We start from the raw sequence: 14,697 nt of genomic DNA on the forward strand, positions 1-14,697 counted from the left end.
TGTTTCAATATATATTTTTAATATTAGTTTTGTTTTAAAATTTTAAAAAGTTAAATTATTTATTTTATTTTATATAAAAATTTAAAAAAATTATAATAATTACATGAGATAAATTGAGATAAATTGTGAAAACAATCGAAGAATGCAAAATCTTGAGAATGTACTGTGTATGCCATTTAACAATCTAGCAAAACCATTGACGAGGTGAGTAAAGAGGTTGTCGATGCCAGAAATAAGCAAAACTGTCAACCATGTTCCAACAAATCTTCCCATGTTTTCCCTTGCACCCGAAGCAGCACAATCAACAACAGCACTGTACACATGTTGGAGTGCTCTAGTCATTCTTTCGTTCAAGAACTAACAACATGAAGGCAACTCAACAGAACTCAGAAAACACAAACAACACATCATACAAGAAAGAATCAAAGCTATTGTATTAAAAGAATGAATCAAAACATATTTACATCTGCAAGATTCCTGATGCTAAACCCTCAACTACATCCTGCAGACTTTCAGTCTCTCGTTTTAACTGCGAATGAACTCGAAACTCAAAGATGAAGGCCAAGAATTTGTAAGGGAAACAATACAAGTCTCCAACCCATATGTTCAAAAATCATATTTTGGTGCTGCTTGGTCATATGTTTTGGTCCCATAAGTTCTTGGTCTGGTCATTGAGAAAACAGGCAATTGGCCAGAGTCAGTGTTCTATGTACGAGTAGTTTCATCATCTTCCTCTTTCCGCTTAGGTTGCGATTGTCGATTGTCGACTAACTAATCTATCTAAAGCTTCCTTCATCCACCCTTGTTGACATACTTCCCTGGCTTCCTTCACAGACATCTACACAACAAAACACAAAGCAAATTGAGAACATAAAAAATCTCACTAATTTGTGGTAATCACCAACTTTTGCAGTGCAAAAGACAGATTGGGTCTTATTTAGACACATACCCATCTTCTTTCCCTGAGATTTTTCTCTGGCCAAATGTCTAGCTGCTTCGTGACAAGCAAGGGGAACATGTAGCCCTCATGCATTTTGCCATGTCTTTTGCTCTTATAGTTCCACTTGCCCAGCATTTTCTGCAAATTATATCCAAACATTTGAATTAGAACAAATGTTGGCAACAGATCTTAAGAGGGATTGAAAGCAAATTTGTTTTAAAGATACTAACTTGGACTTTGCCATCGACACCAGCTTCCTCTAACGTCTCACGCCTCGCTGCAACTTCCTTAGACTCGTCCTCTTCCCAACCTCCCTGTGGTTGTAATGATATTAGGCACGAAAATGTTAAACGAAGATCCAAAACCAAAAACATGAAATGAGTCAGCATGATTTGACCAAAACGAAGTCATGGGGGAGCTAGAATGATACCTTTGGGAACATCATTGCTTGACTCTTCTGTGAACTAACCACAAGAACCTCTATATCCTCAACGGAAGAAGATTGGTTTGTTTTCCTGTATCTGTATGGAATGCATCTGCACAAATATAAAACATCAACATAAGAAAAACTATTTTTGGAACAAGAAATTAAAGAGAAAGTGTGCACAAAATTACAAAAGAGAAAAGATTGGAAATACCCAAAAAAATTAAACAACAAAAAAAGTTTTCATCCATTCGACAAATACCCAAATAGAAAAATTATACAGATAACCCAATCCTTCCAAGTTTCAACAAAAGAGAGAAAAAAAAAAACCCAGAACGTTGAAGAAGAAGAGGAGGAGAGTTATCATACCCTACAACTTGGCGATAGCCTTTACTGTTGTAGCGCTGGAAAAGCCTCCCTGTGCGGGAGACCGTTATCTCGAATTGCTCAGAATCAAAGGGAATTCTCTTGTGAGAAAAGAAGGAAAACAAGAGAAGATTTGCAGACGTCTTTGATATAAGGAGACCCATCTCAAACACTGAACTCAAAAGAAAAACAACACTCTCCAAAACCGAGAAAGTCGAATGCTTTCTGAGAGCAAAAACGATAGAGATGGATGCTCTGCCGAAAACCAGATCAGGAGCCTCCTCTATATATGTAAGGAAGGAGGTGTATAACGAGAAGTGGGGGCGGCAGGCCACGTGAAGGACACGCTCAAACGGAACGGTTGGTGGGGACGGAGGATCGGATGGGATGGAAAGTGTTAGTCACCCTCTTTTAAAGCGCGTGGTATATATTTAGATTTCTAGAAGAACTGTGGAGTGTGCGCTTTGGGGGAGGGCGCGTAGCATCACTATGAAGTCAGTGCGATCCAACTCGGTTTTGAAACTCCGAAACGACGCCGCGGACACGTTTTCGCGTGTGACGAGACAATGAAATATATGCGAAATGAAATTGAGTGCGACTATGACTTACTTCACTCGACTAGTCGACTGTAATTAAAAATAATATAATATTATTCTTTTTATATTAATAATTTATTCAAGCCACATATTTTAAATAATTTTAAAATATTATATTCTACAAATTTGTTTAGAAATCTTTTTCAATATATATCTTCTACTGCAATTAAAACGAGATATCATAAAAATAATCTTATAGAAATGATGTTATATTATATATTAAATTTATTTTATAATAAAATTAATTTTATAATTTAACATACTATATAAAATCACGTTAATTTATAAATTTACTTTTATAAAATTTTTTTAAAATTAAAACATTTCTCTGTCCTAAAATTTAAGATATACCAATATGACTACCTAACTAAGAATGCACATAAACACTTTTACGTGATAAGATGAAATAGTTTTAGATAAAAATTAAAAATTAAAAAAATATTATTTTTTAATATTATTATTCTTTTAGAATTTGAAAAAGTTGAATTGTTTATTATATTTTATGTGAAAATTTAAAAAAATTATAATGATGAGATGAGATGAAACATTTTCTGAATTCAAATAAGACTTAAGTAATTTTTTAGAAGAACAAGATATTTAATTTCAACAGGAGAATATTTCCATAATAAGTTATTATGGAAATATAAATAAGTTTTTTTAAGTTTGATTACAGATTTGGGGTGGGATGAGATACAAAATTCTTATCTCATCACATCTCATCATTACATATTTTTTAAATCTACATATAAAATATAATAAACAATTCAACTTTTTTAAATCTCAATTCAACTTTTTCAAATTTCAAAACAATAATATAGTTTGTAAGATCTTTTCATCTGATCGATTAGAAACCTTGGTCTTTCAAATTTATCATGATTCTAAACTTGAAAATCGATTCTTCATGCTTTCCATCATTTAAATTTTAAACCAAAAAGGAAGGTAAGATAATTAATAACTCGTTGGATGGTTATCTCTTCCAATTCATAGAGTGGTGTAGGTTTGCACACGAAATTCATAGTTTGTACACTATATATACTTGGTGTGATCATCTATTTGTATTGATATGGTTCGACTCACACGATCGAATTATGATAAATGCCACGCACTATAAAAAAAAATTATTTATTTATTATAAATTATTTTCAATCAAAATAAATATATTCTCATTATAAATAATTATTTTATTATAAATAATTTATTACAAATATTCATTTTTGCGTCCACTCCTAACAAGATCGATTTCAATGGAGTAACCCGAAGGACAAGCTACTATTGTTGGCGTGACTCCCGTCTCCCCGAATGATTGGGATGCCGACAATGCTCTCAATTTCAACAATGGAAAATTTCTCACGCATGTGTCATATCAAAAACAGAAATGCTTTGGATCTGTATTCAGAATTTAAATAATATTTCGAATAGATTTTTTTTACTTAGTGATTAAAAATATATTTTTTAATAATATTACGAAATTTTTTTAAATATTTATGATGATTAAAAAATATATAAAAAAAATAAAAAATTAAAATATACTATTTGATGACTTATTCGGGATACAAATTCGATGACTGTAACACAACTCTATAAAAAAACAAGCTGCCAACCAAGTCATCCACTAGTAATAGTTGAAGCTAACACATTAAAGTCCGTTTAGATAGTGAGATAAAATGAGATGATTTTAAATAAAAATTAAAAATTAAATAAAATATTATTAGAATATTATTTTTTAATATTATTATTATTTTGAAATTTGAAAAAGTTGAATTATTTATTATATTTTATATGAAAATTTTAAAAAATTGTAATGATAAGATTAGATGAGATGAAACCGTTTTTGTATCTAGTTCAAATTGAATGAAAAAAATATAGTTTGTTTGTTTTCACAACTGATATCGTCTCATCTAATCATTACAATTTTTTCAAATTTATACATAAAATAAAATAAACAATTCAACTTTTTAAAATCTCAAAACAATAATAATATTAAAAAAATATATTCTACCAATATTTTATTCAACTTTTAATTTTTATCTCAATTCATCTTATCTCATATACAAAAAGAAACGAGGTCAGTTTGAATCCAATCTCACTTCTCGCTGTATAGAATATTACACGTGTCAAAATTATAAAATTAACAAGAAAATTATAAAAGTTATTATTATTTATTTTAAATATTTTATTTGTGAGTTTATTTATTAACAACCTAAACACAACTCTTTATCTTTGTCCTTAATCTTAGGAGACGTTTGTATTCACAGTTCATCTCAATTCATCTCACTACTATTCATTATTATTCAACAACTTTAACTCACAAATCTCACTACTATTCATAACTTATCTCATTAATATTCACAATTTATTTCAATTCATCTCAAATCATCTTCTAATCTAAACGTTTCCTAGTGGTGGAGTTGTTATCATTTCGAGGACTGTTTTTAGTGATTGGCAACCATTGGATGGACGGTCAGAAATTGCCAAAAACTAAGCCGTTGCAGCTACGGTGTTGCATGCATGTAAATCTCCAATATATACGTATGATAAGATTTTCTTAAAATCAAATATTAAAAAAAAACATTAAAGGGATAGAAAAATTATGGTAACGGAGGAGAGGAAAAATAATTAAATAAAAAAAAAATCATGGGAACACCAAAAAAAAAAAAAAAAAAGGTAGAGAGTGTGGGTGTGAAAAGTCGGAAAGAGACTAAAAACATTTAGACATGGTTGGGTCCCTAAAAACTTTATGATAAAAGGTTACCAATTGAGGTGACATTTAGGTTATCCATGACAACACATTACACTAGCATTATCATTAATATATATATATATATATATATATATATATATATTATCACTTTAGTTGGTATCTAGATTTTTCTAGCATCACTTTAGAAGATTAGTCTTGCAAATCATGTTATCTTTATCTCATCAATTAACTAAATTCTCCTTTTATAATTATAAACTAGTCGCGCGCCTTAACGGCTCTATAAGAATTATTAATTATATGCTATATTTAATTTAAAACTTGCCTAAATTATAGTCTAAACTACTAGTACGAGATCCCGTTTAGATGTTAAGTTAGGCTGGGATGAATTAAATTTTTTTTATTAATAGTAATGAATTGAGATGGTAGAGTGAGTTCTATAAAATTAATCTAATATGAGTTTAAATGAGTTTGGATGTTAAGATCAATTTATATATATTTATAAAAAGTTAAAAAAAGTTATGAGTCCCACGTGTAAAGAGATTTTGAGTTGAGATGTGTTTAATAATTTAAAATTTACGTGTTTAAATGTTAAATTTAGTTTAAAATTAAACTGAACTGAATTGATCTCAGTTCAATCTAATTTCTAAATGATACCTTATATTTGCTCTCGATCTCACTCCCATGAGTACAAATCTTGGAGAGGGCACCTACCAACTCGAATGGCAGGTAGCAAACCTAATTTGAGGGGATAAAGTCATGTAATTCTTTCAAAGTCTATATCATTTATAATTCTTTCATCATTGATTCCAGCATTAAAGGATTGGAAATCTGGTCATTTAAATTTAAAATAATATAAAAGGTTGTGTTAATAAATATTAAAAAAAATTAAATTTCAAAGTTTTGAAACACTTTGTCTTTTTTGTTCTATATTTAATTTATTAATGAGTAATCAAAGAAAGTGATGTTTAAACAAATACATAGTCAAGTAATGAAAACTCATAGACAAATATAATCAAGTAATTATAAACATAATTAAAAACTAAAAGATTTTCCCTCAAACTACCACTTTTCTTGCAATTTCTCGTATCTTTTAAGATTCAACCAACGAGTTCAAACATTTTTTAACGTATTTAATTTGTTAAATTCAATAATTTGGTAGTCATATTGTAAAAGAATAAGGAAATCAACTTTAATTTTTCATTCACACCTTGTTAGACAATAGTGATGTACGGCCCCTCTTGCTTAACTAGATATAAGTAATGCTTGAATATAGTTATAATGTCTGTAAGTTCTGCACAATCATTTAAAAGAAAAAAGTGGAGTCTCTTATTAAAAAAAATAACTTTTCGTATGTATCCCAGATTTACCTACTTTATAAAAAAAAAGTACGCACATTAAAACTAAAAATATTATTTCTCAACTGATGTATAGATCAGCAATCAATCGGGATTATTATTATTATTATTATTTTATGAGGTGTATAGTAGATCAGCAAAGAAGACATTGATACTTAATTTCCAACTAATAGTACAAATTATTCACTAGCAAAATTTATATTAGGGAAATATTTTAATCATAAAAAGATTGTATAAAAATTATTTTATAAATTTATATAATTTAATATAATTCATCAAATTATAAAATTATTTTTATTATAAAATAAATCACACGAATGATATAATATGAAACAAAATTTGGAGAGGTAGGACTTTTTATTGAATATCTTTATTTCTTAGCGCTTGTCATTATATTAAGATAGAATCAATTGAAATAGAGAGAGTAGGAATATTCTTTGGGTAAGGATGGATCTAATTGCAATGGATCGCCGGTTTTATAGCTGACAGGCAGATCTAGACAAACAATTAAAGTCAATGATCCGTAAGTTTACCAGTTCTTTATAGTAGTACTGTTTGTCGTTTAGGAAAACATGCATGACGTATAAACGACGATGGAACAAAAAAGTATATCACTTTCAATCGCTTAATTAATTTGATCCACCAATTTAATGAACCTTAAGCTTGTGAGTACTTGTGATCAGCAACAACGAGAAGACCTTGTCAACACTGGGTAAGTTTAGTACGCGCATTGATACTAGACATGATAAGAATTGAAAAAAATCTGCGGGGCAGCCACTATTCCGCAACACTTGTACACATCTTAGTAAAATGACTAATTTATCCCTATAACAAAATGCACGTCCCTCTCTCAAATTTCACTTATTTGAAAACGTGGAAGCAGAGCTCCCCCTGCGCGTCAGCATCCTCTCCCCCACCCGCAACTTGTATTGCCATCCTCTCCCCCACCCGTACCCCATCGTCGCGCATCTAGGCCAAATGAGAGACATGGTTGAGCATGAAGAACTGAGCGAGGTGCAATGGAGCTGGTGGTGGTGAGGGGGATGCGGCATGGTGGCTGGAGGGCGACGAATCTAGACTAAATGGGTAGAGAAACACATGGGAGGAGAAACACATTTTGTGAAAGAGAGGGGGAGGGCTACTGTGCTATGGAGCTCGACGGTGGCTAGGGTGGAGGTCAAAGGCTCTGTGGTGCTCGACGGTGGTGCTCTACGGTGGGGCTGGAGGCTGACGACGGTGGCAGTAGCAACAATGAGATTGAGAAACCGTGTAGGAGAACTCATTTCGAATTGAGAGAGGAGGTTGTGCGTGGGGGCTGTCGTGGAGGCTTGAAGCTGGCTGGAGGTGGTCGACGTGAGGGGGAATCGATGGTGGTGGTCGGTGGCATTGCAGGTGGCACACGGCAGGGCTGGGTGAACTGAGATAGGGAATCAAGTAGGGGGAGGGGGTGCTGCCGCGTGAATGTGAGGAGGTTTTGTTTTGTTTTGTTTTTTAAAAAAAAGATGATAACACGTAAGGTATGCCATAGATCAGCCGTGAACAGTGATTGATTTATAGTAAAACTCATAAGAATTATTTTGATGGCTAGTCGGCTAGTTAATTTATAGAAATTAGGTATTGAAAGTGAAAAAAGATGAAAAATAGAGAGAGAGAGACTATGGTGGTTTATTCATCAAAGTCGAAAACTCTTTCTAAAACAGCACAAATAGTTAAAGAAATCAGAGATTTTGAGAATTTCTCTTGAAAAGAAAAAATCTTAATTATTGCATAAAAATAAAGTACTTAATAAAATAAGAATCTTGCAAAAAATGTGGCCCAAACCGGAATGAAGATTATATCTAAAAGTGAAAGTGAAACATTTTCATGAAAGGGAAAAATAGCTGACGATTTGGAGGAGAAAACATCTAGTTTTGGGGGTGGAAATGAGGAGCACCGAGCGTAGCATGGTGATTGCGATGTGCATTTTGAAAAGAGCTTTTCAAATTAAAGTTATATGCACGATTCTGATATCCATAACCAAAGTTATAATCAAATACTGACTCGTGCACAATTCAAAGAACTTTCACATTTTCCTACCATATTCACTTGATTTGTCTTCTTAAGGTAATCCAGCAATATCAACGTAGAATCTGCCGAGTCAACATCATCAAACCTGGACTCCCTTGCATGATTTACGTCATGCATACTCTTCAAAAAAGAAAAAAATGAATCCCGTAAGAAAGGGTAGTGATAGGCTTACTACCTATCTACTACCCATCTACTACTTGTAGTGTTTTTAATTTTTTATCATTTTATTTTAAATATTTTTTTAACATCCTTAATCATTAAGAAAAAATTAAAAAAATATATAAATTTACTAATTATCACTTCCTTAACTATTAAGTAAAATAAAAAATTATAAAAAAAATTAAATATAAAAAAGTAGTAAATGAGTAATAAAAGGGTAGTAACCCTATCATTTTCCCTAAACTTATATATAGCATTACAGAAAATATCTACTCGACTCTAAAATATTGTGGACTTGTTTCAAGAAACTGAAAGCATTATATTATATGTAACGAGATAGGTCTTCAAGAAGTTTACATTAAACTCAAAAGGCAAAAGAAAACATGCATGGTTCTCCCAACTATAGTACCTGCAAATTAAGGGACCCTTTTCTCAGTACTGCATCCACAAAAGGCAACATTTTCGATCACCCATTAGCTAGTTTGGGAGGTTAATTAATTAGGATTCTTATCCACAGCTGGAACGAAAACAAGACTTCAAAAAGATCATAAGGATTAAGGTCCCGTCTATATGTTGAGCTGAATTGATTTCTTTGTGAATAATAGAGGATTGAGATGGTAGAATGAGTTTTGTAGGATCCACCTAATATGAGTTTAGATATGTTTAGATGTTAAGATAAGTTTAGATATATTTATAGAAAGTTGAAAAATGTTATGAGTCCTGCATATGAAGAGGTTTTGAGTTGAAATGAGTTTAGCGACCATTTGAGAGTTGAGTGTTTGTAGCTTTGTTTGTCCCTGCTTATTCAGCATTCCATGAGCCGAAAGGTATGCCCATGATCATCAAGATCAAATTAAAGGTTCTTTAATTAATTTTAAAGAGCAATAAGCTGTATTTTCCTGGAGACAGAGTACATATATATTGGCTTGCACACTTGGAAGCACAAGATAAAGATATGATTTTTAGCTTAGCTAGGACAGCAGCATCTTTGGCAATTCAATGATCGACTTTATATATTCACAGCTTTTTCTCTGGTTAATTGATGAACATAGCTACTTTTTTGCACATGATGATAGTGGCCTGCACACGACCCACCTCAAAAGTGAAGTCATTTCCATATCAACTTTGCACAAGATAGTGGGAAATCGGGTGAGGGAACAACCTACTTTATATAATTATATATAAAAGCTTAGATAAATATCATCAGGCCGACGTTCATGAGTATAAATATATATACATATATATATATATATTTATATATGGCAGAGAAATAATGTTGAAGAATATTCTTGAGGCCGTTGAACCCTAACTTCCATTGTCACCCTTGCTAGCCACATATAGTTCTTATCTTTCGGTTTGGACGTACATGATTTCCTCCACCCCATGATCATGGATGTCTGATGATTGATGATAAGAAGACAGACAAACATCATTAGCTAGCATTGTGTCTATGATCTTATAATAATTCATATATTTTTTACTACAAGTGTGACATAATTAATATACATGGAATCATCATTCTCAGTCACTACCTAATTGTCTATTTGGTATAATATATGGCTGCAATATTTTGTATTCATAACTGTTTTTTTTAGTTCATATGCAACTTAGAACCACAGTATTATGAATTGAAGATTCATTAACTTGTCACACGTTCAAGATTTATCCAAAAATAATTATGTAACTATGCTCCAGTGGAAGACCCAAGCCACATGTCTAATATTCGAAAAATACTAGTCAATGATACAATTAGAGTCCCATTAGAATATTATAAAAAGTAATAACTTCTTCTTTTCAAATAATCTAGGATCCCATATATACACTATCCATCCTTATCACTTATCAGAATGGGATATCACAATTAATAGTCGATCTAACTGTTAAGTTTGCCTTAAATATTGATCATCCATAACCATTATTGAAAATACTAAATTAAAATTAAGTGAATTATTAATGTGGATTGTATAACTAACTCAATAAAAAATTATTTTATATGGTCAATAATAATAAATTAGATGAAAATGACATTCTTAACTTATACAATTACTATACAATTAGTTAATTGATGGAATATTAATTTGTTAATAACATATTACAACTTTTTTAAATTATCACATAAAATAAAATAAATAATTTAAAAATATATTCTAATAATATTTTATTTAATTTTTTAATTTTAATCTCAATTCATCTCATCTTTAAAAACAAACTAATCCTAACTTTCACCCACAATGACATCCATCCAAGTTGTGCAAAAGGAGAGGCTCTGCAATTGAAGGGTAGAGGAGGGAAAATCTAGCCAGCCAGCTTTATAGATTATCACACGATGGACTTGGTGCAAGTCTCTTTCAAAAATATATAATATCATTGGCTTTTGGACATTTTTTTCCTTATAGGACAAGTACATTGATGTGATCTTACTTAACCTTTCTTCTTAGGACATATCCAATAATTTTTCTTCACCTCTACTTTAATTCAAGTGATGCAATATTTTATAATAATATTGGAAACAAACGTCTGTTCTCTTGTCCCTATTATATATGCCATACTTTTTCATATAATAATTGAAAGAGAAAAGCAGAACCATAGGTTGTGTTTGAATGTTGAAGTGAGTTGAGTTGAGTTGAGATAATAAAATATTGTTATAATATTATTTTTTAATATTATTATTATTTTAGGATTTGAAAAATTGAATTGTTTATTATATTTTATATTAGAATTTGAAAAAATTATAATGATGAATTGAGATGAGTTGAGGTAAGTTTGGACCCAGTCTTCTCCTAATTAATTAATTAATATTCTATTTTTTATTTTTTCTCCATCTCCATGCTGCCACTTAAAATATTGCATTAAAATATCTAAAACCGGCCTAGAAGACGTACTATCTTGGGTAGGCACCAACTTGTATAATGGTATTATAATGAATGCCTTGAAGAAATTTTAAGCTAATTAATTTAGAGTAATACTAAATTAGGTAAGTATTGTGTAACTTTTTTTTTAAATAAAAATTATTATTAAAAAATTATTTTTTCATATAAATCTCATATTTATCTACTTTTATAAAAAAAATATACAAAACTTACATACTCTAAAACTATAAATATCATTTATCTTATTTTTTTAATTCAGTTTCTTTAAGAGCACTAATAATGAATTCAACAAAGCTATGTATTGGTTAAAGTTTAACTAAGTTATATTAAAATTTATTGCAGTGGACTCAACAAAGTTACAATATTTTTAACTTTGATCATTTTTATTTGTCAAATCTGTTGAGTCTAAATTACTTGTTAAATATTATTTTGACACAAAACATTCTTCTTTCTTGCTCTCAAATCCCAAATCGAAGATCCATTTCGCAACTTAACGTCTCCCACGACTCTGTTGAAATTTTGAGAACAACCAAATTCAACATCAACCATATTAGGAAAATTGTAAATTGAAGGTCTTTCTTTCTCTATAATTACAAATTCTTGATCTCAAAATGTAAATGTCATTTAGTACAACTAAAGACATCATAGTCTATAATCCTTTCACCATCTCTGCATAGAGCTCTTTGAAATTCTACTCCCAGATGCTTTCAGAATTTTCTAAGGCAAAGTAAAAAATCTTCAGTTCAGTACTCTAGCTTCCTATTAGTATATAAAGAGAGAATAATTTTTATAGACAATTTTGTGTATTTGTCAAAATTAAAATATTCAAATTATAATTAGAATTAAAATAAATAAAAATATTAAAATTAAATTTTAATAAAATAATAATAAATTTTAAAAATCAAATTTTAGTCTTCATTCGTACTCTAAAATCGTGTATATATTATTTTTTTAATGAAAGTAGATCAGGGCATGCAGAGGCTACTGGGTAGACCAAATTTATAGAGGGACAGGTTGATGGATTTGGGGTCCCCTGGCATTGACTTTAGGGGAGGGTGTCCCATCTCCCTATCTCTTTCTAATGACTCCCTATCTCTTTCTAATGACTCATGAGTGACTGGAATCAAAGGGACAGGGGAGAGAACAAAAACATGGATGAGCAAGTTTTCAGCAGCATGCCCAAGTTTTTATTTGACAATATTAATGGTCATCAGATTCAGCCATACAAAACACTAATCTAGCCCATCCATCTTCGAAAAAAAAGGGGTCCAGCTCCATTAATAATGGCAGACAATGCATGATGTGTTCGATCACAAACCAGACAATGCACGTTCGACAAAATGCTCAGTTCTGGTGTATATATAATTAATATGATCCCAGCTAGCTTTTAGTAAAATCTCTAAGTTCTAAATTTAGATGATCAATTCCTTTAAACGAACTCAAGGAAATCTATGATCTATATATCTGATCTTATCTATCGACGAGACTATGGATTTCATGCAAGGAGACGGTATTTTAACAGTCTTAATATCAATCATCAAGCAGTCGACTATATATATATATATAGTTTGGAGAAGTACTACTACTGGGAAAAAGCTCATGTAGTCATGTGCAGCTTTAAGCTGCTGGTTTTTGTGGGCCTGGATCCAAGCTGGATGCTCAGATTTCTCGTGATGCATGGCCTTTGTATCGTACGTGTTGCAGACTCGAAAAATTGCTTTCTGAAATTGTGAATGATTCCGTGGTCCATCTCATAGCCATGTATCTTAAATCAAAGAGATCTTAGTTTTGGACCAGATACCCCAAAGATAGTTTAGATAGCTAGGAACCATAGTCACATGCATGCAACGTACGTACAGTTCTAGAATTTAATAATTTGTCTACTTCCCACAGATAGAGAATTAGGAGGAATCTAGTCTTAACGACGTGTTTCGCACGTCTTTTGAACTAAGTTTTGATAACTCGAGTCTTTAGGACTTGGATCTGTAAAAGATAGGAAATGAGGCAACTTGGAAAGGACGACCTTGGAGTTGGGAGTCTCTGATATTAAAATTAGAAAATTCTCTTGAAAGTTTGTAATAAGCGAGAGAGTCTAAGGATTATAGAGAATTTTTTCGTACTTGAGACTTGCTATTTATACCATAAGTCTGGGGAGACGGTTCGTGTCTGCCCCCATGGAGTTCGTGTCATTCGTACTGTTTATTTTGTCAGTCTTTTAATACAACGTAGTTCTGCAACGACATCATTAATATGACATGTAGTTTGAGTAGTGATGCCATTAATGCGGCATGATATTTTGATTTCTCCATCCCGCTAGCTTCCTTGGTGGTCCGTCGATGCCCCTCCTGTCAGAGGATCGAGGATCTCTCATACTTTACGTTCATTACACGAACAATCACTTAAGAGCTGGATACTATTCGAAGGGTCTCTAGGTCGGTGACTCTCATCCCTTGCAGCATGTTCCCTCACACAGGTTGCGTCCAGAGGAGCCTACCCATGGGCCGGGTTGAAGACTCTACTTGTTCAGGGTTGAGCCTTTGGTTCTTGTTCCTTTAGTTGCCAATCTCAAGCCTGCTGGGACAGAAGGGGAAAATTAATCCCCTTACACTGGGAATTATTGAAAGCCCTGCAGCTAGCGCTCATGTCGTTAGCAATCGAGGAAGATTAATTGTGAGTTTCTGATCGATTAGCGCATGCATGCAGTCTTTTTGTTTTCAATTTTGAGCAATATCGATATATATTCTGGGTCATGTTTAATTTATGAGTTATGCTACACATAAGTCTCACACTCTGCATATCACTTAAAAAATATGTGATTTTACTCTTTTATCCTCATATTTTATATTTCATATTTCATGAAATATGAGAGTAAAATAATAAATTCACATACTTTTAAATATTATATAGAGTGTGAGATTTATGTATAAAATTTTTCTTAATTTATTATTAATAAAACTCAAACATATTCATGTATGCATCAGTAGTACTGCGCGCATGTGTGGGGTCTTGACCAAATGACCAGTTGGCCAGGATGGGTACTGGCCTTGAAAATGATCAGAAATCAGAAGGCATTAGAAGAACTGCTACTAGCATGCCGTTCCAGTTCTAATTAATGATAAATCTATGTGATGATATTTATGAGATCATATAATTCATGTGATGATTTTATGAGATAGAATTTAACCGATCATATATTTATGAGATGAAATATTTATTGGG

The 14,697-nt window shown here is 31.7% G+C and overlaps 1 protein-coding gene across 1 annotated transcript; it reads right to left on the reverse strand.

The window, feature by feature from the left end:
* Window positions 1–408: 408 nt before the first annotated feature.
* Window positions 409–2,003, reverse strand: LOC108979714 (nudix hydrolase 18, mitochondrial-like). The gene is made up of 5 exons (XM_018950437.2): window positions 1,734–2,003; window positions 1,371–1,476; window positions 1,171–1,254; window positions 950–1,078; window positions 409–838 (listed from the first exon to the last, which is right to left on the reverse strand). The coding sequence occupies exons 1-5, from the start codon at window positions 1,892–1,894 to the stop codon at window positions 743–745; spliced, it is 576 nt and encodes a 191-aa protein (XP_018805982.1). The 5' UTR covers window positions 1,895–2,003; the 3' UTR covers window positions 409–742.
* Between the last annotated feature and the right edge of the window lie 12,694 nt (window positions 2,004–14,697).

Source organism: Juglans regia, chromosome 6, assembly GCF_001411555.2.
Source record: "Juglans regia cultivar Chandler chromosome 6, Walnut 2.0, whole genome shotgun sequence".
NCBI classification, from domain to species: domain Eukaryota; kingdom Viridiplantae; phylum Streptophyta; class Magnoliopsida; order Fagales; family Juglandaceae; genus Juglans; species Juglans regia.